At 50.1% G+C, this 27,605-nt stretch overlaps 1 protein-coding gene across 7 annotated transcripts in view; it reads right to left on the bottom strand.

Moving 5' to 3' along the window:
- The window catches only part of KIAA1671 (KIAA1671 ortholog), a 168,073-nt gene that overhangs the window by 19,682 nt on the left and 120,786 nt on the right, over positions 1–27,605 (bottom strand). For all 7 annotated transcript variants that reach the window (XM_012454097.2, XM_012454099.2, XM_064367866.1 and 4 more), the window contains one exon: positions 1,656–1,774. In XM_012454097.2, coding sequence (XP_012309520.2) covers positions 1,656–1,774 — 119 coding nt within the window. The remainder of the gene's footprint in view (positions 1–1,655; positions 1,775–27,605) is intronic.

The raw sequence follows: 27,605 nt of genomic DNA, 5'->3' as shown, positions 1-27,605 counted from the left end.
AAAGGGCAGGTGGGCACACCTGACAGGTGGACCTACTCTGGAAGACCACTAGGCTGCTCCCTTGAGCAGAACTTTCCATAGGTGTGCTGGCATTTGACCATGCTTTCTGTCAGCTCTGGGATGATTTTACTACTAGTCATATAAAGGATGTTAGGGTTGTAGGGTGGATTGAGGCAAATCCACACGAGATGAGGGTAATACCACCGAGAGGCAGCAGGTGGCGCCACTGTTCAAGACTGAGAGCGTCATGCTCCTGGGGTGGCCCAAGGAGGAGAAGCTGCAGTGCCTCTGCGGGACAGCAGGGGGCGCCCACCCACAGGGTGCGCCCAAGTCCAAGCTCCAGGTCCCACAGGTCCCAAGGTCAGAGCTGGGGAATGGAGACCCCAAGAGAGAGAAGGGGCTCCTAGGGTCACACAGTGACACGTGCAAAAACAAGACCTGGGTTTCCAGACTCTCAGTCCAGTGCTCTTGCAGGAGCATTCTAGAGAAATTTAAGTATCCTTGCAACTAAACACACATTTCATGGGTCAGTGGGAAAAACAGCTTTCCCAGGTACTGTAAAAAACCTTTGCTTTCCTTTTACTATTTCTTATCTATTTTCAGTTCCATCAACCTCCACCCAACTTTAATATCGGTGAATTTATCATAATTTTTATCACCGTGGTAAAATACAATTTGCCACTGGTCACACGTGTTGTACAGCCATCACCAGTCATCTTAGACACTTTCATCACCCCAAAAGGAAACCTTCAGGTGCCTATGGACCAGTCACTCCCCAACCCCCCCACCCCCAGCATCTGATCTGTTTTATGTCTCTATGAGATTTGCCTATCTTGGATATTTCATGTATCATTATCTTTTTTTTTTTGAGGCAGGGTCTCTCTCTGTCACACAGGCTGGAGTGAGTGCATTGGCGTGATCTTGGCTCACTGCAGCCTCTGCCTCCCAGGTTCAAGAGATTCTCGTGCCTCAACCTCCCAAGCAGCTGGGATCATAGGTACCCACCACCACACCCAGCTAATTTTTTTTTGTATTTTTAGTAGAGACAGGGTTTCGCCATCAGGCTGGTCTCAAACTCCTGGCCTCAAGTGATCTTCCCTCTGGGGTTCTTAAAATGCTGGGACTACAGGCATGACCCACTGCGCCTGACCCATAATCTTTTTTGTGTGTGTGTGGAGACAGAGTCTCACTCTGTCGCCCAGGCTGGAGTACAGCGGCACAATCTTGGCTCACTGCAACCTCCGCCTCCCACGTTCAAGCAATTCTCCCGCTTCAGCCAATCAAGTAGCTGGGATTACAGGTGCATGCCGCCATGCCCAGCTAATTTTTTCTATTTTAGTAGAGATGGGGTTTCACTGTGTTGCCCAGGCTGGTCTTGAACTCCTGAGCTCAGGCAATCCACCTGCCTCGGACTCCCAAAGTGCTGGGATTACAGGCGTGAGCCACCGCCCATCATCTTACTATTTTTTGTACTTCCTAAATAGCCCGGCCCATATTTTTTTGTACTTCCTAAATTTCTTTTTTAAACAAGAATGGTTTCCTCTGATAATTACAGATCAGCGGTTTTAGCAACATAGAAATCAGGAGGTGGGTGGGCTGCAGCAACTCCAGCCCAGACGCCCCCTTGCAGCCAGCATCCCGCCACACGCTCACACCTCTCCCCACTCTGGCGCTGCTCCGTCCATGTCCCATACTGGCTGTCGGCTTCGTGCACGAGGGTATCAGTGTCCTTGGCTTCAGCGGGCCTCCGGGAGAAACACTGCTTCAGCTGGTCCTGCAAAGACAAGCCAGAGGTGAGATTTCTATCAGAAAAAGTGCCCAGAACCCCTGTCCCAGCTGACACGCAAATCGCGATGCATGGCCCCCAGTTCAAACCCATCCCAGCTCCCTGCTGCCCTCCTAGGTGGGGCCAGACTTCTTGGCTGGGCACTAGGGTGATGAATCGTCCTGGTTTGTCCAAGATATCACAGGATGTGGGACTTTCAGGGCAAAAGTGGACACACTGGGATGAAGTGGTCACCCTATCTGGCATGGAGAGCCCCTTAGGGCATCTCCTGGCCCTTCCTCAATGGCTCTGTTTCCTCCGCACAGTGCAGGCTGGCCACGCGTCTCTCCACCTTCAGTGTTACCCAGCTCATGGATCTGGCTAGGGCACCTCCATGCCCCCGCCTGGCCAGGCCCCTTCCACCACGGTGTTTCCCACCCGCATCCCCAGACACAGCATCCGTGGGGCACCGAACTTGGGACAGGCATTGGGCTGAGCTCTGGACAAGAGATCACCTGGCTGAACTACAGTCCCTCGACAATCCCATGGGGTGGATCTTAGTACGATCCCCATCTTTAGAAGCATGAAATTACATGCCCCAAATCAAATCGCCAGTCAACAGCCGGTGAAGTGGAATTCAACCCCCAGGTGCAAACCACTGCGCTTCAGAACACATCAATCCTTCGGGCTGTTGCTATCTGGTCTGTTGCTGGTCTCAGCCCTCGGCCTGGGTCCTTGGAGGGGGAAGGCAGGGCAGGTCTCAGCCCCCGGCTTGGGTCCTTGGAGGGGGAAGGCAGGGCAGGTCTCAGCCCTCGGCCTGAGCCCTCAGAATGAGCAGGCAGAAAGCAAGGGTGCTGATTAGCACAGAACTGACCACAGGGCCAAGCCAAGTGCCTGGCACACGGTGGACAGGCCATCAATCCCCATTAAACGACCGAACTGCTATCTTCCTTCATTTGTCTGCTTCGCAAATTAAAAGGCCATTCCCTGTGATGTGGCTGCCATTAGGCTTGTGCTTTGTTGAGTGGGGAGAAGCTGGAGCACTCAGGACAAAAGCGAAGTCCGATCCTCGGACTGGCAGTCGGCACACTGATGATTTAGATGGCCTTGGCTGCCTGAGCTTTGAATGATGCGCTCAGTCACCGACTTTTTGTTTTCTTTTGAGACAGGGTCTTTACTCTGTCATCTAGGCTGGAGTGCAGTGGTGCAATCACAGCTCACTGCAGCCTCGGCCTGTGGAGCTCAAGTGATCCTCCTGCCTGAGACTCCCAAGTAGCTGGGAGCAAAAGTGTACACTACCATGCCCAGCTATTTAAAAAAAATTTTTTTTTGTAGAGATGGGGTCTTGCCACGTTGCCCAAACTGGTCTTAAACTCCTGGGCTCAAGAAACCCTCCTCCCTCGGCCTCTCAAAGTGTTGCAATTATTGGCGTAAGCCACCATGCCTGGCCTCAGTTGCTGTCTTTTGGTGAGGAATTTGGAGATGGGGGTTAGGGTGTGCGACTGGCCCAGAAAGACAAACGGGGCTCATCTTTACTCCTTCTGTTCTGTTCCATGGGAGGGCAGGAGGCACATTCTCCTAGAATATGCTTCCGATCACCTCCTGCTCAAAAACCTTCCAGGGCTCCCTACTGCCCTCCTGCAGAAATCCAAGGCCCCTTGCAAGTGAGCCCCCACATTTCCTGTCTGATCCCATCCCCCACCCTTGCTCTGGCTTACTACATACTGTATCCCACACAAGTCTCACACACTCCAGGCCTCTGCGGCTTTGTTTGTGCCTTCCCACCTTCTATTCATCCTTTTTACCCAAAGCTACTGCAACCCGCGGAGATATCCCCTCCCTAAACTTTTGTTTTTGTTTTTGAGATGGAGTCCCGCTGTCTCCCAGGCTGGAGTGCAGTGGTGCAATCTCGGCTCACTGCAACCTCCACCTCCCGAGTTCAAGCAATTCTCCTGCCTCATCCTCCCGAGTAGCTGGGATTACGGGCACACATCACCATGCCTGGCTAATTTGTTTGCATTTTCAGTGGAGACGGGGTTTTGCCACATTGGCCAGGCTGGTCTCGAACTCCTGACCTCAGGTGATCCGCCCGACTCACCCTTCCAAAGTGCTGGGATTACAGGTGCGAGCCACCGCGCCCAGCCTTGTTTTTGGTTTTGAGATGGAGTCCCGCTGTCTCCCAGGCTGGAGTGCAGTGGCGCAATCTCGGCTCACTGCAACCTCTACCTCCCGAGTTCAAGCAATTTTCTTGCCTCAGCCTCCTGAGTAGCTGGGATTACAGGCACACACCATCATGCCTGGCTAATTTGTTTGCATTTTTAGTGGAGACGGGGTTTTTGCCACATTGGCCAGGCTGGTCTCGAACTCCTGACCTCAGGTGATCCGCCCGACTCACCCTTCCAAAGTGCTGGGATTACAGGCATGAGCCACAACTGTATACCCTGGATGACTAATCGATTGTACCAGGCAGAATGTGACACGTAAGTTATTTAAGCAACAGATATTTACTGAGCACCTACTACATGTTAGGCACTGGGGAACTGGGCGTGGGAGGTCACAGGGTCACAGCACAGATGCAGGCTCCAGGATTCTGCAACTCATCAGATGTGCCCTTTAAGACTGGGATGTGCCCTTGTTTCTGTCCCCTTCTTGGATCCTGCCTGGCACACAGTAGGTGCTTAGTTAGTGGAGGTGGGCTGACTGCTCCTCAGTATCCTTCCTCCCTCCAGGGGAGCCAGCCTCTCCTCAGGTTCTCTGGAACACACGCAGAATGAGCGAGTGCCTGGGGAAAAGCCTGCTCTGTGGCCTCCGGGCTCTCACTTCCCTCTCTGAGGTGCAGAGAAGTTATAAGAATTCAGTGAGAAAATAACGGTCACCCCCACGGCATAGACGCAAACATGACAGTTCCTAGAACAGGGCCCAGCACTCAGGAAATATCCCATAAAGGGTCACCTTCTTCCCATTCTCTTTCTCTAGCCTTTTGGAGATACTCATGTACCCCTGATGTTCGTGGGAACACTGCAAATGAGGTGTATACAACGGCAGGAGTTCAGAATAAATCCCCCAGTCACCCCTGCTAAATGGCTACAGCACAGACCCGAATGACAGCTGCCGTCCACTCTGAATTCTTCCGTCTGTAGGATCTTTTCTGTTTCTAGTTACAACCTGACACCTTGCTCATGGTACAACATTTAGGAATTACGGAAAGTCACAAAGAATACATGTTAAAAGAACTCGTCACCCAGAGACTATGTCCCATCACAGTCCTGCCCACAAGTTTCTCAGGGTCAAGTCACCTACATCACCATCGTACTGGTGAAGAGTATTTCCCTTTTCGGATGCAGCATTTTCCAGTTCACAGACCCCAAGAGCTGGGACTTTCGGCTGCCGAGGATTTTCTTCAATAATATGATGAACATCCCTGAGGCTAAATCAACTCATCTCTGCGATTATTCCCATAAGAGAAACTCCTAGGTATAGAGTCACCAGGCCCAAGGGCTTTGGGATCCAGATGAGAAGTCAGCTTTGGAAGAGGCTGCCTGACCTCCAAGCCCACGAGCAGCACAGGGGACAGCTGTTAGCGCGCTGTAGGGATGCAGTCAGTCCCGCTGGGGAGAAGTGTTATGTGTTCACCTTGCAAGGTCATCTGACTTACTCAGAGGCACAGCACCCTTGATGAGATTCTCCCCGGGACGCAGGGCTGGAAGTGGTCATCCGAGCCCGCTCCCAGCTGCTTACTGTTTCCAAAGATGTGACGGAACTGGCCATTCCCTAACTGAATCCCCTTCGGAGGTCAGACGCTGGGGACTTAGGGGTTGTTTCTGGTGGAGGACAAGACGTCGTTGTCCCAAGCAGCTTGTTTTCCTGAGGCTGCAGGGGGGATGCTGGGCTTGTGCCTGGGTGTGCTAAGCTCAGTGGGAGGCAGAGGAGTGATAGCTTGGGGACAGCTTACAGCGAGGGTGGGGACAGCGGGGCAGGGCTTGCTGTCTCTGCTCTGCCCAGCTGTGCGGCCTGGCCAAGTGACTCCACCCATCCAACCTTCAGTTTTCACACTGGAAAAACAAGGACTGCTTTGAGCTATCAAGAGATAATCCCTGGAAAGTGTTAAGCTCAGTGCCTGGCACATAAGCAGGTGCCCAGGAGAAGGGAGCCGTCCTGATTGGAGCAATTTTCAGGCCCTCTTTCGAGTCAGGCAGGGGAATGGAGCCTTGGCAAAGAGTTCTTAAAATTCCCGAGAGATGGGGATCCCCCCTCGGTGCTGAGTGATGGAAGAAGGGATTTGCAGGGGCCTCTGGAAACCAAAAGGTCAGGTCCATTGCTGAGGGTGAAGTCAGGGCAGGAGGCAGGCGGGCTGTTTCCAGAACCTTTGTGGATGACCCTGCGGATAAATGGTGTCCAACCAAAACATGGTGGCTTCCCTTTATACTCCCATCTGTGTCCTCCCCACAGAGGTTTGGGATTCAGGCTCAGGGATCTGAACTCTCCAACAGGCAGGGATGGATGGGTTTTCTCCCTCTACCGCCTAATGCTAGGCTGAGGGTTTCTGAGGGCAGCGTCCCCGCCTCCTCTCTCGCCTCACTGCCACACTGCATAGATCCTCAGTCCTTCAAAATCTCCTTCCGGAACATTCCATCCAGCTATGGACAGCTCTCCGTTCGCCCCCCGTGGCAGCTTCCGAGGGGGCTCCCCTCGCATCCCTCGCCCTGTATGTCTTCTCATTCTACTTTCCAAAACGGCAAGGGTCCCTGCTCAAAGCCCTTCCGCAGTTCCCCATGTCCCTCGGGTAAAGGTCAAGGTTAGGGTTAGGGTTAGGGCCTGCGGGACCTGCATGGGTGCAGGGCCTGGTGGGCTCTGCAGTTCCTTCCCCCTCCGGTACCCCTCCTCTCACCCCCCAGCCCCTCCCACTGACTCCTCCAGCCCCATTTTCCTCCCCTCACATTCCCTTCTCTCACCTCCAGACCCAGTGGAGCAGCCACCACCTCTGAGTTATCATTCAGATTTCAACTTTGATGGCTCTTCCTCCAGGAAGCCTTCCCTGAATTCTCCCACCATCCTCCCCCGAAAGGCTGGCTCAGAAGGCTCCAGGCTCCCATTGTCCCCCAGACCTCAGGTCTCTACATCTATGCCATCTAATAGAGTAACCACTAGCCACTTATGGCTATTTAAATTTAATTTATATTAATTGACATTAAATAAGACTAAGAATTCAGTTCCCCTGTGGCATTAGCCATATTTCAAGGGCTCCACAGCCACCCACCATATTGAACAGCATGGAGAATACATTCCTATCACTGTAGAAAGCTCTAGTGAACAGCACTGCTATAGAAGTTTCCACAATATCATAATTACCATTCACCGGTTTCTCAGCAGGCTTCCCTGGACAAGCACTGTTTCTGGAGCCAGAATACCTGGACTTGAAACCAGGACCACCACACAGTTGCCATATGACCCTGGACAAGCTACTTCTCTGTGTCTCAATGTTACGGTGACTATAACTGCATTCTCTATTCTTTAACACAGACCCTCACATTTGGAGTCATACAGGGAGTAGGGTTATCTAAGGGAATTCACCTTGTAAATGCAGTTTAAGAAGGCAAGCTGTTAATCAGCACTTTCTCTAGTGAGTATCCTTGTAACACTGTGTGCGTTACAAGTTAGTCACGCCTCATCATTCTACCAGACCTTGGCGAGACTTGAGCTTAGCTCCCAGAGCTACGAGACCTCAAGATCAACCACACATACATACACACACACATACACACACACACACTAAGGCCTGTAACTCACTTTCTTCTTTTTTTTTTAGACGAAGTTTTGCTCGTGTCAGTCACCCAGCCTGGAGTACTGTGGCACCATCTTGGCTCACTGCAACTTCTGCCTCCTGGGTTCAAGCGATTCTCCTGCCTCAGCCTCCCGAATAGCAGGAATTATAGGCACCCGCCACCAAATCCAGCTATTTTTTTTTTTGCATTTTTAGTAGAGACAGGGTTTCACTGTGTAGACCAGGCTGGTCTCGAACTCCTGACCTCAAGTGATCCACCTGCCTCGGCCTCCCAAGTGCTGGGATTACAGGAGTGAGCCACCGCACCTAGCCCTGCAACTTACTTTCTAAAAGTTGGATTGTTTTATTAGCTTTAAAGCAGGAGGTTCTTCCACCTCAGTTTGGCTTCACAGGCTGCTGTAGAAAACACCCTAGTGACTGCAGGCAGGTGGATAATCTACAAGATACTCTGAAAATACACATGATGAATTCAAAGCCAGCAAGGGAGCTCTGTCTGAATTGGTCTCATTTATCCAAGTCTCCATCCCTACCTCAGTTCGATCATATGTCAAATGAGGTTCACCGAATCCTGTTATGTAGACCTGGAAGGACCCTCTTGAGTCCATTCAGTTGGCCCTTCCTTTTCAGATGAGGAAACGGAGGTCTAGAAACAGGAACAGCTATGCACTGTTAGTTCTCCTGGTGGGTGGGAAGTGGGGCTGGGGAGACTGGAACCCACGCTCTGGGCTCCTTTCCCAGTGCTCCTGCCTGCCCCCAACATTCTGTCTGCCCCACCTTTTCTATGATGCGTCAGGAGGCTCTAAGAAGGAGAGGTAGGTTTCCACGCTCTGAAAAACCTCAGGAACTTGAGGCAGGTCTAAAAACACTTGCTTGGACTAGCTTGCCGAGCCCCAAAGCCACTGGAGGGTGAAAACTCTGGGCCCTTGTCTTGCAGGCAAAGACGAATGCCTCAGTGGACAGCTTTGGGGAGGCCAGGCTAACATGCACCTCCTAAAGGCTATATATTAGAACAGCCCACAACATATGTCCCCAGATTTAAAATGTGCATATCCTTAACTCACTGAGTTCCAGAAATTCATCTTGAAGATACCATCCGAGACAGCTGCCAAGGTCTATGAACACGGGCACCTCCCTGCAGGATTAGTTATTACTGCAAAATACTACAGACTAGCTAAATGTCCAATAAGGCAGGGAAGGTGAAACACAATATCCATGCAACAGGTAAATACAGTCAAAGAAAATAATGTTCAGAAATAATATTTACTGTCACAGAAAGATGTTTGCCATCAACCAGAAAATGTTAAAAAAAAAAATTTTTTTGGTGGGGGATAGGGTCTCACTCTGTCGCCCAGGCTGGAGTGCAGTGGCACGGTCACAGCTTACTGCAGCCTCAACTTCCCGGACTTCAGTGATCCACCTTAGCCTCCTGAGGTGCTGGGACTACAGGCACGTGCCACCATGCCTGGCTAATTTTTCTATTTTTTGTAGACTCAATGTTTCACCATGTTGCTCAGGCTGGTCCTGAATTCCTGGGCTCAAGTGATCTGCCTGCCTCTGCCTCCCAAAGTGCTGGCATTATAGGCCTGAGCCACCATGCCAGGCCAAAAAAATTTTAGTTTTTTAAGGTACCAAAACAATGTGTGTTGTGACACCAGTTTTGTAAAAACAAACACATAAATGGGAGTGTATGTACACATCATGAATTAAGTACAAATCAGAAACAGTCTCTTAGTCAGTCTACATCAGTGCATAGCAAACTGTTTCTGTAAAGGGCCAGGTGGTAAATATTTTGGGCTTTGTGGGCCATGATGGTCTGTGTTCCAGTTACTTGATTCTGCTATTGTTTATGAGAAGGCAGCACAGACTAACAGCTAAATAAGTGTGCACTGTGTCCCAATAAAACTTTATTTACAAAAGCAGCAGCTGGCTAGATGTGGCTTTCAGGCAGTAGTTTGCTGATCCCTGATCGATAGGGGCTGTTCCATTCATCACAGTACCCCAGCACTTAGAACAACACCTCACCTCTAGTAGCTGTGGAATACCAATTTGCTGGAGAAATATGTTTCTGAGAATAGTATTTTTGCAGTGAGTAGCCATGAGCTTCTTAAATAGAAAAGGTGATATAGTTACACAGGAGATGGGAAAAAGGGAAAAGATGACACCTGCATGTATTTTGGGGCGTTTGACACATCCGCCTAAGAAAGAACCCTGAGTCAGGGCAGTGCTCGGCAGCACACAGCTGACAGAGCACTTCTGAGAGATTCCAGAAGTGTGTCCCAATCCCCTCTGCAATTCTATACTCCCAGCTGTGCAGGGAGCGCTGTGGTCATGGGGCCCGGGCCAGCGTGGGGGACATGTGCTCTGTCTCAGTGCCCCCGTGGGCCCAGGCGGCTTCTCATCCTGTGTCCAGGCCAGACCAGCGCCATGGCCAAGCAGTAACAGCAACAACAACAGCAAGGGCCGACACTCCTGAGCGCTGACAATGTGCCAATCATTATGCCAGGGAAAGCTCCCAAGAAGCCTACGAAGTAGGAACTGCGAGGAACCCATTTTACAGAGGCGGAGACTGAGGTACAGAGAGTCAATCTGGCATGCCCAAGGTCACATGGTTTGAAAGGGGTGGGGCTGGGATTTGAACCTGAGTTTGCCTGGCACCCAAGCTCGTCTCTCCAAAGACAGCACATTCTCCTAGCTCTGGTTTGTCACTGAGGGCTTTCCTGGGTCCTCAATGACCATTTTACAGAGGGGAAAACTGAGGACCAAGTAATGGGAAACATGCCCAGCCAGGCCTGAAACCCAGCGTCCCGACTCCCTGGCCAGTGCTCTGGTCACCATAGTCCATCCCTAAGTGCATCCACGGATGGGGTCGCAGTGGGTCTGGGAAAAGGAGAAGGGGAGGGGCTGGAGGTCAAGGATGGGCCGAGTCCCCCATCTGTCTCACATCCACCCTGCACCCCCAGCTGCCAGGACCATCTCTCAGAAGGTCGAGCACGGCCTCAGCACACATGCTCCCATCCCTCCAGTGGATTCCTTCCTAGCACTCTGAAGATAAAGCCGGGTCCCCACTTGACCAGCACTCACTCCTGATGTCCTCATCTCACCCTCTTTCCTCACCCCCTCTGATCTGGCCACGTGATCCTCACACACACAGGACCCATCGTGCCACAGGCACCTGTCTGAGCTGTTGGCTCAGTCTAGGATGCCACTTTCACTGGCCCAGGCCCATTCATCCTTCAGATGGCACGCTGATGTCAGCTCCTCTTAGGGGCTTCCCTGACCCCCGACGGTCTACATGGGAGTCCTCCCCTTCAGAACCCTGGCCTCAGCTGGTGGGACTGAAATCATCTGTATGACTCGTCGAATGTGTGTCCCTTCCAGCACATGCAGTCTCTGAGGGGGTCACTGTGTTTTGTCACAATTCTCAGTGCTTAGTTACAGCACCTGGCACATAGTGAGTGCTCAAAAAATAGGAAGGCAGGAAGGCAAGAAGGGAGGAGGGAAGGAGGGAAGAAAGGAAAAGAGATATTAGGAAGGGAGGAATAGAAGAAGGGGATGGGAGAGGGAGAGGAGAGGAGGGAAGGAGAGGGGAAGAACAGGAGTCAGACTCGAAGGAACTAGATGGGGTATGAGGCTAGGCAGTCCTCAGGACCCTCTCCCAAAGCTGCCAGCAAAAACCTGCACAGCGTCCCCTCTCATGGACTTTGGCCCCAACTAGGAGATAAGTTGGGATGTTATGATGGGCTTCTGGGCAGACCACTGTGTCATTTCTGGTTACAGCACAAGCCAAGTCTTGCCCAGCTCAATGTCAAGGGAGGAATGGCACTTCTCAGGGAAAGCTGTGGGACAGCAGCCACCGACCCCCTGGCCCCTTCACCACTCAGTGGGGCAGGAAGGCCCTGAGGTCATCTCTGGGGTTTGTGCAAGCCTGGCATAGAGGAGGGAGAGGAGGAGAGAGGTAGACAGAGACAGGCAGGCAAACAAAAGCAGAGAGAGAAGCAGCAAGGGCAGAGATGGGGAGTAAGAACCACAAGAGCAAGCCAAGACCGAGAAGCACGGAAGTGGACGCAGAGAGAGACACACGGGGAAAAGCAACAGGGAGGTGGAGCGGGGCATGTGTGCCGCAGCCTCTGAACGAGGGGGCTGGATGGGCCCACCTGGGCTGCGGCTCTGCAGCTCCACCCGCAGGGGCACACCTGTGTGCACGTGGCTGAGCTGTGCCTCCTAACCCGCTGTCATGAGCACAGGTGCCATCCTCAGCTCTGGCTCCACTCCCTAGATGACCTCAAGCAAGGCTCTGTTCTTCTCTGTGCCTCAGTTTACTCTCTCAGTGAGTCAATGGTCTGGGACTGGAGGGCTCAATGGCTCTCTGCAGCTTGATGGCTAATCTCTGACGGCTGGCTAATGTCCAGTGTTCACCAAACCTGCCGCGTGGACTGTTGGTGTAAAGGATCTGGCTCATTCCCCTTTAAATGAGCATGTACTCATTGTTCACACTGTTGGCGGTGCACCCACCTAACTAATGATGAAATAATGGGGCTCACTCCTCGGGGCTTGAATAAAACCAGTTATTATACATATTCTATAGGTATGCTAACAGCCTCTGCTGATTAGCAACCTAAATCACCAACTTTTAGGTTGCAGATATGAAATTAACCTATCCTGCTGCTCTGATACGTTGGAGGTGGGACGGGTTAGCAGTTCTGAGCTAGGGCTCTATGACCGAGCAGACTGGGGCAAATCCAGGTCTACCAGTTGCTGGCTGCAACCCAACCTCCTTAGCCTCAACTTCCCCATCTGTAATGGGAAGCTTGGGAGTGTTGGCAGGATTCTGTCAATGTCTGGGGAGAGCTGGCACATGCTTGGCACATGGTCAGTGACCAAGAGATGTCCACGTGACCATGCTGATGTCCACTGTTCAGGTCCCAAACACATCATTTTAAAAAGCATCATGACAGGCCAGGCACAGTGGCTCAAGCCTGTAATCCTAGCACTTTGGGAGGCCGAGGCGGGTGGATCACGAGGTCAAGAGATCAAGACCGTCCTGGCCAACATGGTAAAACCCCATCTCTACTAAAAATACAAAAGTTAGCTGGGCATGGTGGCGTGTGCCTGTAGTCCCAGCTACTCAGGAGGCTGAGGCAGGAGAACTGCTTGAACCTGGGAGGCAGAGGTTGCAGTGAACTGAGATTGTGCCACTGCACTCCAGCCTAGCGCCTGGCAACAGAGTGAGACTGTCTCAAAAAAAAAAAACCATGACAAAGTGCTAACAGGCTCTGATGAGGCCTGACAGTTCTGCATTTCAGCTAAGTGGCTATGTAAACCAGATCCCCCAGCATCTCCCTGGACTTGATGCTGGTCAGCTGCTGCCTCCAAGGGCATCCTGGGGAAGGTCCCACAGCGCACGATGTCCTGCAGCCCCAGCTCTGCAGGGCAGATGAGTCATCCACTGTGGTGCACAGGTTGCAAAATGATGGCTGTGGCGGAGACACGCTGTCTCCATGGGACAAGCGTTACCCAAAGTGACAGGAACACAAGTTAGCAGTTGGTCTGCAGGAGGTGTATTTGGTTTCCCAGCTGGGAGTGCCTGACGAGGCTCTGAGTGGGGGCTTCCTTGGAGGCTATAAACAGAAACAACAGCTGGCCTGGGAGGTCCAGACTCCTGTCAGCCTCAGAGGTAGGGTTCCCCCAGACCCAAGAAGCCCAGTGGGCACCCTAGAGCCTGTGCTGTGGGTGTCAGAGGTGGGCAAGGTGGCAATCGGAGTAGTAACAACCACAAACACCTAAGAAGCACCAACTTCATGCCTGGCACCATGTCAAATTCCTTATGTAGACCATCACGTTTAATTCCCACAATAGATACTATTGATATCCCCATTTCACAGGTAAGAGAGCTGAGGCTCTCAGATGTTAGACAGTAACAACAGACACTCAGAGGGCGCTTACTGCATGCTGGGCTGCCACATTCAGTCCTCCCAACAATGCGAGGAATCAGGTACTGTCACTGCCCCTACTTTCTGGATGAGAAGGCTGAGGCACAGAGAGGGAGGAGCTCCATTCAAACCCAGGTGGCTGGGCTTCAAGTCAGTGGCCTGTGATTCCTCACTCTGCCAACACCTGCTGGAATTCCACCCAGGAAGGGCTCCTTGGTCCAGTCTGTTAGCTGCTGCCAGTGTGGGCCGGGTTCTGTTTGGAATGCGTCCCTAAAATGCAGCTCAGGTATCCACTCCCCCAGGAAGCCTCTCCTGGCTGCCCCCATCCCTGGTGGGTTTTTAAGATCACCATAGAACCCTCTGTGTTCACTCCATCATAGAAATTACTGGGCTGGGCTGAGCTGTGCTTACCGTTTGTTTGACTGTCTTCTCCAAACTGTAAGCTCCCTGAGGGCAGGAACTGGGGTCTGTTCACCCTCAAATGCTAGTGCCAATTTCAGAGACAGCCACAAAAGACAGCAAGTAAGTGATGATAAATGGATGGATGGGCGGATGGACGGATGGACGGACGGACAGACAGACAGATGGACGAATGAAGTGAATGAACCCATAAATGACTCCCTGCCCCCTCTCTAATGTCTGAGAATGACACTATTTACCCAAACCCTCTTGATATATCACAGGACCATCTGCTTTTATATATGTCCTTAAAATATAATTCTTGTTGCTTTTTAAAACAATTAACTTGTTTTTCATAAAACACTATGTGCAGTGTGCTGACAGTGAAGCTGAGGTGACCAGTGTGATACATTTAAGGTGCAAAATAGGAGAGATTGATCCTGAGAAGAAAAATCCCCAAAAAAACTGGGAGAGGGGAGGGGCACAGAACATTCTAGAAGTACTGTGGCACTCGTTCATGGAGACAGACAAATTTGATTTTCCTTTTAACCCAGAAATTCCATTAATATTAGCTCTACAGTTCTAAGGTTATGATGAGTCAAGGGAAAAGAGAATTTGGAGTTTTAAAAAAAATGTATTTAACCTAAATTATAGAATGATTATAATGCAGAACGCTATTTAATTGTTAGAAAGAATAGTTAAAATGAATGAGGCAGACATAAATTTGCTGACATGGAACGACCTCCAAGATTCACTGTCTAGTGAGTAAAGCAAGGTGCAAAGTAACAGGTGGAGAACCCTGCCATGTGTGAGGGTGGAAAAGGAAAGATCAGAACTCACAGAATATCTAAGGACACAAGAAACCTGCAATCACACTCGTCTCTAGGGGAGGAACTGCGTGACCAGAGGACGGGGAGAGAGGACATTTTTTAATTCTACCTCTTTTTGTATTTTGTAACATTTGCGGCTAGTGATATAAAAAGTACATTTTAAAAATGTATAATTATATGTAAGTATATAATTCTTTTACGTTTCCCAGCATCTCCTTTTAATGGAATCTGCTCCCACTGATCCCAACTTGGCTCCTCTTGGAGGGATTCTTAAAACAGCCTAAGCCCAATTTGACTTCTTTTTTTGAAACATCACATGTCAAAACATCTCTCTCACAGTTTATTTCAGGCGAGGGCTCAACTTGTCAGGTGACAGAATTGCAGCCTTGCAGCGTACGTGTAAACCTAGTGAGGAGGCAGGGAGCTGGGTGTGTCTCCCCATTAACCAAGGACCCCAAATCCTCCAGCCCAAGGCCTGGTCTCTCTCTGACACTGCCACTAGTTCAGCTGTGTTCTGTGAGAATCATCACATTCCGATGTCACAAAGCAGCTTGACCAGTCCTGCTTCTGGGAGTTCATCCAGCAGAGAGATGTGCACACACACAGATGCACATATACATGTATATACATACAAATGTGCATGCACAAAAACACCCATGCACACAGATGCACACATACATGTATACACACACAAATGTACATGCACAAAACACCTACACACAGATGCACACATACACGTATACACACAAATGTATATGCACAAAACACCTACACACAAATGTACACATACATGTATATAAATACAAATGTACATATACAAAACACACATACATGTATATATACACAAATGCACAAAACACAAGCACACAAACACATGCAGATGCACATACATGTATATACACACAAACACATATACACACAAAACACACAGATGCATACACACAAATACACACATATATGCACACAGCTACACACAAATACACACATACATACACACACAAAAAACTATACACATACACACACAAATACACACATACATATATACACACAAAACTAAAAATACGTATACACATACACAAATACATACAAGCACAGATGCATACATACAAATACACACATATACACACAAATGCATAAGCACACAAAAAATACAAACATAAACACACACATATACAAATATACACAAGCACAGTTACCAAATACAAATACACTACACACATAGGTATATATAAATGCAAATGCATATACACAAAGATATACACATAACCACACAAACACACAGATATACAAACACACAAATACATGCATACTTATATATGTATACACAAATGCATATAAACAAAAACAAATATACACAAGCACATATACATAATATGCACAAACATAAACATAGAGACATCTACACCAATGCACACACATACACAAAAAATACAACACAAAAACACAAATACATGCACCCAATACACACAAACACAGCTGCATACACACAAATATACACAAATGCATACCTGCAAAAAAATCCCACACCAACACACACATACACAAATACACAGAAACAGACACAACTACACATACACACAAAACACATATAATACGCATACAAATGCACACACAAAGGAATGGTCCCAGCAGCACTAGTTTTGGTAACAGCAAACACAACCCAACTATCCTTCCACAAAAGCAGCTGATACGTAAACTACAGCTTGCCAGTGCAAGGGAATAACAAGGTGTCCCCATTAAAAATAACGACTACCTCTTTAGAAGGTAGAAATTGAAGTTTGGCTGCTATGGAAAGAGCTAAAATCATTATGAATAGTTTTAAAAAGAGCAAGGGGCAGAAAATGCCATCTTGAATCAACTCCTTGGTCACCCTGAGCTCCGCTGATTAATCAAAATTTCCTGTCCCAAGTATCAAGGTCCCCTGGGCCTCAGAGTGGGAGAGGGTGCAGAGGATCCTGAGTGGCAGGTGACAGAGGGCTCTGAGGAGGGTGTGACATGACAGGTGGGGACATCAGGGAAGGCAAAGCAGCCAGAGGAAACAGCCTGGGGAAGGTAAGCGTCGTATCTATTAAGATATTTTGTGGGACTGGACAGCCCCCTCCCACCTGCCCTGCAGAGTAGCCTTGCATGACTGCCCTGGCAGAGCTTGGGCCTACAGGAAGCTCAGCATGAATGGAGTCTCTCTTCCTCTGGAGTTGGGGGTCCTGCAGAAGAGGTGAGGGGGTGCCTGGAAGCTCAGGGCTGTCAACCAGCAAGGAGATTCCTTTGTTGATGAATACTCCACCCCGGAGAAAGGGGGAAAACCAGTCGAGCTGACATTCCATCGCCTGAGATGGAGCCAAGGGCTCTGTTTCCTTCTGGTGCTCAGCCCAGCCTGTGGCTTTGTTCAAAGACCCTGCCCAGGCCTAGAGTGCCGTCTGTTCTAACTCACAGCGTGCTCCACCCACCCCATTTCCCAATCCACCCCATGGCAAGCCAGCGACCTGGAAAACAACCAAGTGGATGGTATGTCTTTGGCCAGCTCTTAATAATGCCCAAGTCAGGGCAGAACTACCTCCTGCAGTGGTTCCTGTCCGTCCTGAGAAGGAATGAGCAAGTGATTATCTGTGCATCGTATGGGTGTTAGGTCCTAAACTGGTCAGAGCAATCTGGTGAGCTCTCTGGAGGCCTCAACTGTGAAACCCGAGACATAGGTACTGGACCCCTCAAAGCCAGCTTATCGGCTGGCTGCAAAGCTGGTACATCTGGAGAAACCAGAGGCGAGTTCAGGCAGACACAGACACGGGCCCTGGATCAAAGCCCAAACATAATACAACAAACCCACTGCATATGCAGGCTTTCAGGCACGTAGGGAAGCCCTGGTCATCCTTGGAGCCGGATGTTGCTTGGTTGACTTACAAGTCACAACTAGGCCAGGCTTGGTGGCTCCGCCTGTAATCCCAGCACTTAGGGAGGCCAAGGTGGGCAGATCACTTGAGGTCAAGAGTTCCAGACCAGCCTGGCCAACATAGTGAAACTCCATCTCTACTAAAAATACAAAAATTAGCCAGGCGTGGTGGCGGGTGCCTATAATGCTAGCTTCTAGGGAGGCTGAGGAAGGAGAATCGCTCAAACCTGCCAGGCGGACGTGGCAATGAGCCGAGATGGCGCCACTGCACTCCAGTCTGAGCAACAGAGCAAGACTAAGTCTCAAAAAGAAAAAAAAAAAAGAAGTCACGTCTAGACTCTCCTCCTCTCTGATACCTCTCTGTACCTTCCAAGAATTCCGGAAGCAGTGAAGAAAACAAGCAGTCTCCGGCCCCTGAGGTGCTAGGATGTCAGCTGCAGACCTTGAAGGTCACAGGATTCATGGAAGAGAGACCCAAATTAGCAGGCACCTTGGGGTCAGGCAGACCCAGCCTCCAATCCTGGCTCCCAGGCACTTAGAAGTTGTGCATCCTTGGGCAAGGACTGCACTTCTCTGATTCTTCAAGGCTCCCAAAGGCCACTGGGATGCTGCAGCCAGGATGCTCTGTGGCATAAGAGCCCATTTCTCAATGGAGGGTAACATCGGAGTGCCCAGGACTCTAGGCATTTGGGTTCTTCTTGGGTAATCACACACTGTGTCTGCAGGTGCTCAGCAATGCACATGGCTACGCCAGTCCCCAAGGGGGCCTCCCACCAACACTGTGAGGTAGGTTCTACCGTCACAGCTCCATCAGCCCCAATCGCAAACCCAGGGGCCAGGTATGGTTCCATCTCAGGACTTTTCGGGTTTTAGAAAGACAACGCATGGGTGTACTGTATATTGTGAGACTCCCCCAGTGAGGTCTAGGGTGGAGTTTCCCAGCCACGGCAATATAGCCTTCTGGTGGGGGCTGTTCTGTGCAATGTGGGATCCCTGGCCTCCAGCCAGCAAGGTCAGCAGCACCCCATCCCATCACGACAAACAAAACTGTCTCCAGACAAGGCCAAATGTTCTGGGGGCAAAGTCGCCCCAGGTTGAGAACTACTGTCTAGTTAGTGCACTAATAGATACTTGCACTCCTGATACTTGAACTGATACTGAGGTCAGGAGTTCAAGTAATTGCACTAACTAGATTCTTGGGGATGGTGTCATCCCCAAGGGGGAAAAATTGTTGCTTGAGGGATGTGTGTGAAAAATATCTTATCTTTCAATGTGTAATGCACAGATATGCAGATGGTACATATACAGATATACAACGTATCGGTGGTAGTAAACTTTCCTGGGAAGGCAACTAGGGAAAAAGTGTTCAGAAAAGCCCCTTGGAGGACAATAAATGAAAAGAACAAGGGTCATAACATACGAGTAGGAAAACACCCCACAAGCAAACATGTGCATATTTTGTGACACATAGGAAGAGTCTCACCACATGGGATTTAAAAAAATACCATGACTAAAAACACAAAACTTAGGCTGGGTGTGGTGGCTCATGCCTGTAATCTCAGCACTTTGGGAGGCTGAAGTGGGAGGATCACCTGAGGTCAGCAGTTCGAGACCAGCCTGGCCAACATGGTGAAACCCCGTCTCTACTAAAAATAAAAAAATTAGCTGGGTGTGGGGACGTGTGCTTGTAATCCTAGCTACTCAGGAGGCTGAGGCAGGAGAATCACTTTAACTCATGAGGTGGAGGTTGCAGTGAGCCAAGATCATGCCACTGCCCTCCAGCCTGGGAGACAGGAGCAAAACTCCATGTCAAAAAATAAAATAAAATAATCTAAAATAAAATAAAATAAAATAAAAGAGCCAAGCGTGGTGGCTCTCGCCTGTAGTCCTAGCTACTCGGGAGGCTGAGGTACAAGAATTGCTTGAGGCCGGGCGCGGTGGCTCAAGCCTGTAATCCCAGCACTTTGGGAGGCCGAGGCGGGTGGATCACGAGGTCAAGAGATCGAGACCATCCTGGTCAACATGGTGAAACCCCGTCTCTACTAATACAAAAAAATTAGCTGGGCACAGTGGCGCGTGCCTGTAATCCCAGCTACTCAGGAGACTGAGGCAGGAGAATTGCCTGAACCCAGGAGGCGGAGGTTGCGGTGAGCCGAGATCGCGCCATTGCACTCCAGCCTGGGTATCAAGAGCGAAACTCCGTCTCAAAAAAAAAAAAAGAATTGCTTGAACCTGAGAGGTGGAGGTTGCAGTGAGCTGAGACTGTACCACTGCATTCTAGCCTGGGTGCACTGGTACAGGGGCAAGTTTTGCTTGAATGAGAGCTTTTCAGATTTCAGAAGGGTGGAATGGGGATTGCAAACCTGGTATGGCATTTATATAGGAGAAAACTAAGGCTCGGATAAATTAGGCACCTAGTCAGTATGTGCTCCTGTGTAAATGTGTATGTCTGTGTGCCTGCACATATGTGTAGTATACACATGTGTGCACACACCAAGGTCTAGCTGACATGGGAGTGGTTTAATCACACACACATATGTAAATGACCGTGACAATGGACTTTTAAACCCACTCGGCAATGTGCAGCACAGCCTTAAAACCGCATATGGGCTTGGCCTGGGTCCCAGTCACCCTACTGCTAAAAGTTATTCTGATTACGCAGGTGTGTGAGAATGAATACTCAGTGATGTTCACTGCTGCATTATTTATAAGACAGAAAAACTGGAAGCAACCAAACTATCCAAAAATCATTCAGGGCCTGACGAAATACAGTGGGCGTAACCTGAAAAACAGAATACAGTGCAGCTACTAAAAATGAGGCTGCTGGTCTAGATTCACTGACACGGGAAGTCAGTCACAGCAGAGAAAACGAACCAACACTAGTTACCAAAGAGCTCACGTCACTAGGAGGCTGAGGCGGGAGGATCACTTAAGGTCAGGAGTTCAGGACCAGCCTGGCCAACACAGCAAAACCCCATCTCTACTAAAAATACAAAAATTAGCTGGGTGTGGTGGATCACACCTATAGTCCCAGCTACTTGGGAGGCTGAGGCACCAGAATTGCTTGAACCTGAAAGGCACAGGCTGTAGTGAGTTGAGATCGTGCCACTGTACTCCCGCCTGGGCAACAGAGCGAGACCTGTCTCAAAAAAAAAAAAAAAAGAGTCGGCCAGGTGCGGTGGTTCACACCTGTAATTCCAGCACTTTGGGAAGCCAGGGAGGCCAAGGTGGGCAGCTTGTTTGAGGCCAGGAGTCCAAGAGTAGCCTGAACAACCCGGCAAAACCTGTCTCTACTAAAAATACAAAAATTAGCCATGTGTGGTGGTGCACGCCTGTAGTCCCAGCTACTCGGGAGGCTGAGGCAGAATTGCTTGAACCCAGGAGGCAGAAGTGGCAGTGAGTCGAGATGGCGCCACTGCACTCCAGCAGCCTGGGTGACAGAGTGAGACTCCATCTCAAAAAAAAAAAAGGGTTCATGTTGATGTTATATAATTCGATTTTGTTGATCTATCTATATATACATATGTGTGTATATATGCAAAAATATATGTATACATATATTTATTATATATGCATATATTGCATATATAAATGCAAAAAATTCTTAAAGGATACAGATATGTTATAAGGATTGTTTCCAGGGGATGGGATGCTAAATAACTTTGTTCTTCTTTCTCTCGATAATCTTATTTCTCTACAGTGGGCATGGTTGGCTTGAGTAATTCTTTTAAAATAAGAAAAGGACCCAGAACACAGCCCTAAACCCAGTTAGGCACACATTATGATTGTCCCACCTATGGACAGGGGGAGCGGGGTGCTATTCAGCCCCCAATTTGCATGTTCTCCCCACCCCAGTGAAAGCTGGCAATCCATCTCTTATAGACTGGCTCACTCTGCCTGGCACCCAGCTATGGCCCAAGTTCTATTTCCCGGGTCTTGGTATTTTATGAGACCATGCCAGGGAAGAGCAAGAGGTAGATTCCAGGTGAGGAGTAGGCAGATTAGGCCTTAGAGAAGGCTGGGGGGGTTTCGAGGGAGACAGGGGCAGCCCACAGGAGTGCAGGCAGCACTGTCCTGAGAATTCCACTGCCCTGGACTCCCACCTGCCTCCACGGCTTAGCACAGGTAAGGGGCTCAGAGGGCAGACAGAGCGTGGTTCCCTGGCTGTATGGCCTCAGGTAAGTCACTTTCTCAGTTTCCCCCTCTGTAAAATGTGGGTCCATTGCTAGAATCCAGGGATTCTGCTGCCAGGCAGAAAGCTGCCACCCTCTTGGGCCAACTGTGGCTGCTCCCATCAGGTCCCCCACTCTGCACCATCATCATGCAGTGATGAGAGCAGCAGAGAAAAACAATGCCAGTCCGCCACCCAAACTGCGGGATCGGGGACTTAGAATGGAGAGGGTGCTCACAGGTTGTCTGGTGCTTGCTCAGGACAATGAGCAGTTCATCAGCACCTACTGTATGCCAGAACTATGCTAAGGATCGGAGATGCCTCAGACAGCTGCCCCGGGGAAGCTTAAAATCAAGTTGGGAAGATGGATGTATAATGGATGCCCATTTCAACTGGGCACGGGACGGGCAAGGGCAGAGGCTGGAGTGGATGGAATGGATGTAACACAGAGGAAAGGCATGGGGAGGGGGTCAGGGAAGGCTTCCTGGAGGTGGTGACTTTTGTGTTGAGTCTTTAATGAAGACTAAGAATAAGCCGGGGAAAGGAAGAGCAGTTAAGGCAAAGGTACAGGGACCATGTGTGATTTATATAGCAGAATTACCATGCCAAGGAGAAAGATTAACACTCCACCTGCTATGAAGTGGGATGGGCTGGAGTGGGCAAGACAGGAGCCTAGGGGCCAGTGGAGAGGCCACCACAACTGTTCAGGTGAGTGGCCACAGAGGCCGGACCCAGGGCAGAGCAATGGGATCAAGAGAAGCAGATGCATTTAAGAAAAATGAAAGTGGGGGTCCAATCTTAGGGAGGGGCAAGGAGGAAGGGCTCAGAGAAGGGAGGAGGCGAGATGCTTGGGGCACCAGGGACAGGGCAGGAAGGAGCACTCTAGGGAGGGGGAGGTAAAAGGATTCACGCCAGGGATGGTGACCAGCACCCCAGAAAATCATATCTCCCACTCTCCTCCTCCCTGAACTCCAATGAACTCCTGAAGGAGTGAAGAAGAAAACAGGTGGTCCCTGTCCCCTGAGGGGCCAAGACGTCAGCTTCAGACCATGCAGCTCACAAGGATTCAGGCAAGAGAAACCCCAGGTCAGGCAGACCCTGGCTCCAATCCTGGCTCTCAGGAACTTAAGAGGCTGTGCAGCCTTGGGCAAGTCACCACACCTCTCTGAGCCTCAGCTCCAACATCCAGAGTTGAGGCGAACACTGGATGAGCTCATGACCTACAAGAAGTGCTGAGTGCTGTTCCTGGCAAGTAAGAGGTGCTCAGGACATGACTGTGATTGTTATGGTGCTCGTTAAGAGTCAGAATCATTTCTCTGTGGCTTTGAAACCAGCAGGAGACACTAAGCCCAAGAGGTGGGATGATACAAGGAGCTTTTCCAAATTCGCTCTTTTCAGAATTCTTGCTCCAGATCAGCCCAGTCAAAGGAGATGGCGAAATTTACAGGAACTGTAAGAATCACTGCAGCAGTGACTACCCTCTGCTTCTGGAAAATAAAGCCCTCACAGTAAACACCGTTCATTCTCTGAAGGGTAGACCAGAGCACTTACAGGAGCGAGACGCAAATAAGACTCAAGGTCAGGGCAGGAGAGTCCTGGGCTGAGAAACCTCAGCTGAGCCCTTCTAACATCCTAAGCCTTTGCAAGGCTCTGAAGGGCAAAAATTCCAAGTGAGTTGGAAGCCCCTGGGCTGACGTCCCTCCTGGTGCCAGCTAGATAAAGCTCAAGCTCCTTGGCTCTGCACCTAGGACACCTCTCAGGCCCATCACAGGATGCTCCTCCCTGCTCCTGTCCTGCTTCAGTGAGAAAGGACTGAGTGCTGTTCCCCAATAAGCCCCGCAGTTGCCCACTGCTGTGAACTTCTGCTTGGAATGCCTTTCCTTGCCTCCATCTGCTGGGGGACTCCTACTCTCTACAGCCCAGGGAGCACACTCTCCTTACTCGTAACTCTCCCAGGGCACTTAGCACCCTGGACAGCAGGGGCTTGTGCTGGCTCTGCCCAGCCCCGCTCTAAGACTGAGGGGAGGGCTGGGACTGAGGGAGGGCTGGGATCACACTGGCTTACCTCTTGCTTCCCAGGGCCAAAGCTGGCACAATGTAAGTGTTCAATGAATGTGTAACGACAGAGGAAAAAAAAGGAGAGAAGAGAGAGGGAGGAAGAGAGGTAGTGAGGGAAAGAAAGGGAGGGAGAGAGGGAGGGAGGGAAGGGAGAAAAGGAGGAAGGACCAATCCCAGAATGCAGATACTATAAAGGTACCGAGATACCAAATGTCAATGTCCTCATCTATAAAAATGGAAAAACAGGCAGGGAGCAGTGGCTCACGCCTGTAGTCCTAGCACTTTGGGAGGCAGAGGTGGGTGGATCACCTGAAGTCAGGAGTTCGAGACCAGCCTGACCAACATGGTAAAACCCCATCTCTACTAAAAATACAAAAAATTAGCTGGGAGTGGTGGTGCGTGCCTGTAATTCCAGCTACTGGGGAGGCTGAGGTAGGAGAATCACTTGAACATGGGAGGCGGACGTTGCAGTGAGCTGAGATGGACCATTGCACTACAGTCGGGGCAACATGAGTGAAACTCCATCTCAAAAAAAAAAAGGAAAAACAGAGCCCGCCTCTTCGAGTTGTTACAGACTAAATGAAATAGTGAGTGAGAGCTCCCACACACGGGAAGCCCACCTGCCAGCCCTCCCTTCTTCTTCCCCTCTTTCACAGAACAGAGCAGATCACAAATGACACTGCAAGGTGACACCTGCTGCAGAGAGAAATAAGGCAGGGAAGGAGCAGCTGAAGAGTAGGAGCGGAGGGAATGCTATGATTTTAAACAGGGCTGGCTGTCGGGGAAAGTCCCTGTGACAAGGTAACACCTGAGCAAAGAGATGAGGGCTTCAGCCAAGAGGACCTGCAGGAGGAGGGCACAGCCAGGGCAAAGGACTGGAGGTGGGGTATTGTTATAAAATGCTGCATGGGGCCAGGCGCGGTGGCTCGCACCTGTAATCCCAATACTGTGGGAGGCCAAGGCAGGTGGATCACCTGAGGTTGGGAGTTGGAGACTAGCCTGGCCAACATGGAGAAACCCTGTCTCTACTAAAAATACAAAACTTGCCCAGGCATGGTGCCACATGTTTGTAATCCCAGCTACTCAGGAGGCTGATGCAGGAGAATCACTTAAACCCGGGAAGCAGAGGGTGCAGTGAGCCGAGATTGTGTCACTGCACTCCAGCTGGGGTGACAGCATGAGATTCCATCTCAAAATAAATAAGTTAATTAATTTGATTAAATTAAATGCTGCATGGCACAGACAGCATCTTTGACATTTGGATCGAGGAGCAAGGAAGGGGCTGAAGCATCCCTCACCCTCCCTCCCTCTCTAAATTTCCCAAAATCACATTGCCCTCATCTGCTCTTAAACCTGGAGCTTCCCAAACACACACACGGGTAAGGCACACAAATGTTACATTTGCTCCAACCCTGCAGGGTGGAAGATGAGCCAAATCTCCAGGGGAGATGAAGGGAGCGGAGACCAGGGCTGAGGTCCACCCGGCTCACCTAGCTCCTGGGTTCCCAAACAGTCCCCACCGTACTCTGCTCTCCTTTGTTTTCTTTTAAACACTGATTGGGCACTGACTGTCTACATGCAACATCCTTTGGTGACTGTATCTCCAAATGTGAACAGCAAGAGCTTCAAATATTCTGCTCCCACTGGAGGAGCCGGGGGGAAGATTACCTATTGCCAGTATCCCATTTTCCAGATGGAGAAACTGAGATTCAAAGGGAAGTGACCTGCCCTGGGCACAAGGCCAGCAGTGCTGGGAGTCAAAGCCAGGTGGCCTGGACTCAGTGTCACTTCCTAGGTTCCCTTCCTTGTCCCATTCATTCTGCATATTCCCTCATGGTCACAACTGGGCAGCAAGTTTGGCTCTGGGAACTGCACTGCTATTGTTCAGACGTTTTCCTGATCAATAACATGTCAGTACTCTGCTGGTGAGGCCTGGGGGCAAGGCTGGGAAAAGCAGGGAGATGCTTTTCAAAACAAAACACAAAAGAAGTGCAGGTAAGGGATTTGTTCGAGCAACTTATCCTGCAAAGCCTACTTGGTACGGAAGTCCAAGTGTTAAGACCAGTCTGAGATCAGAGAGACCGGGGTTGGGTCTTGGTTCTGCTGCCCACAAGCTGTGTGACTTCAGACAACTCCCTTAACCTCTCTGAGACCATACGTAGTAGCCGCTGCTAGAACTTATTATTATTATTGTGTAGTGTTACTATTAGATTCTATCGAACTCTGGCCTCAAAGGACCTTCTAACCAGTCATAAATTGACTCTCTGCACAGGTAATTTCCTGAGTGTGTCACTGAGGTTTAAAGAGAATTGCAATCGCACAGGACACGTGTACACTCATGCACACTACCACTGGCAAAAGATGGCTCCACTCTCCAGCTTGGGTTTTTTTTTTTTCTTTTTTCTTTTAGAGATATGCTCGTGCTCTGTTGCCCAGGCTGGAGTACAGTGGCGTGATCATAGCTCACTGCAACCTTGAACTTCTGGGCTCAAGTCATCCTCCCACCTCAGCCTCCTGAGTAGCTGAGACTGCAGTGCCTGCCACCGCACCCAGCTAATTTTTAAATTTTTTTGTAGAGATGGGGTCTCATTATGTTGCCTAGGCTGGTCTCAAACTCCTGACCTCAAGTGATCAGCCCACCTCGGCCTCCCAAAATGCTGCGATGATAGGCATGAGTCCTATCATGATAGGCATGAGTCCATCCTACGTAGAGGACCGTACCTGTCCTCTCTAGCTTGGGTTTTCCATTGAGTGCCTTGGAGCTGGCAAGGACCTTGTTTTAGGGACATGAAATGTGAGGCCCAGGGAAGGGGAAGTAACCTGCACAGGTGACAAAGCCAGAGGTGGCCATATTCATAGGGGACCTGAAGGACGCACAGGTGGGGGATCACCAGGACTAGTCTTCCCCAGGCCCAAATGTCCCTACACCATGTCCCCGGGGGAACAGCTGTCAGACAGGGGCCACGCTATGTGGCCTTGAGGAAACCGCCATCACCCTCATGGCCCGCAGCCAGGTCCTCTGAGGGATGAAAACCGTCCCAGCGACCTCTCAGCTCTCCCCACTACCTCTGGTTTTCCAATACCATGGATGCTGCTATTTCAGAGGCTTTTTAACTCAACCCACCCCCACTGTGGAAAAGAGCTGGTGGTGTTTTTTATTCTTCCTCCGGCTCCCTATTTATAGAATGTTGACAGGCGAGGGATGGTTTTCTGCAATAATTAGGGAACCCAGGCTGGGCCTCAGGCCTCAGGTGGGCTGGCCCTGTGGCTGTCAGGTAGCTCTGGGGACCTCTGGGATCCACTGTCCCTAAACGGAAGGGACTCCTAACAGCACCTGGACCAAGATGTGCATGGCCCAGGGGAATTAGAAGAAGGTTAGTCAAGGACTCTAAGAGCAAAAGGGCATTTCCTCCTGAATTTGGATGTCACAGAACTCCAGTAGCGAACACACTCCTTGCTTCTTTGTTCTTGCGTGGAATCATCAGATAATATCCAGTCACTCCAGACCCCTGGAAAGGTATGTGTTAACTCACAGTGAATGGGGCTTGCCTGGGGATTCCCAGGAGAAGGAGGTTTGGTGTGGAAAGCCCTGGTGTAGACAGGCTTGAGTCCTACGTCCCTCCCTTTCTACGCCTGGGAGTGGGGCCCTGGGCAAGTCCCTTTGTCTCACTGGGCCTCAGTTTCTTCACCTATGCAATGGGGACAAGAAATAAACTTCACTCAGTGGCCGTAAAACCTGTACAGGTATTTGTTTAGGGTTTGTTGACTTTGATTTGCCTCCCA

Source organism: Aotus nancymaae, unplaced genomic scaffold (genome assembly GCF_030222135.1).
Source record: "Aotus nancymaae isolate 86718 unplaced genomic scaffold, 86718_ANA_hifiasm-v0.15.2.pri h1tg000076l, whole genome shotgun sequence".
Classification (NCBI taxonomy): Eukaryota; Metazoa; Chordata; class Mammalia; order Primates; family Aotidae; genus Aotus; species Aotus nancymaae.
Note: the sequence above shows the minus strand (reverse complement) of the source record. Positions and strands in the feature narration are given on the sequence as shown.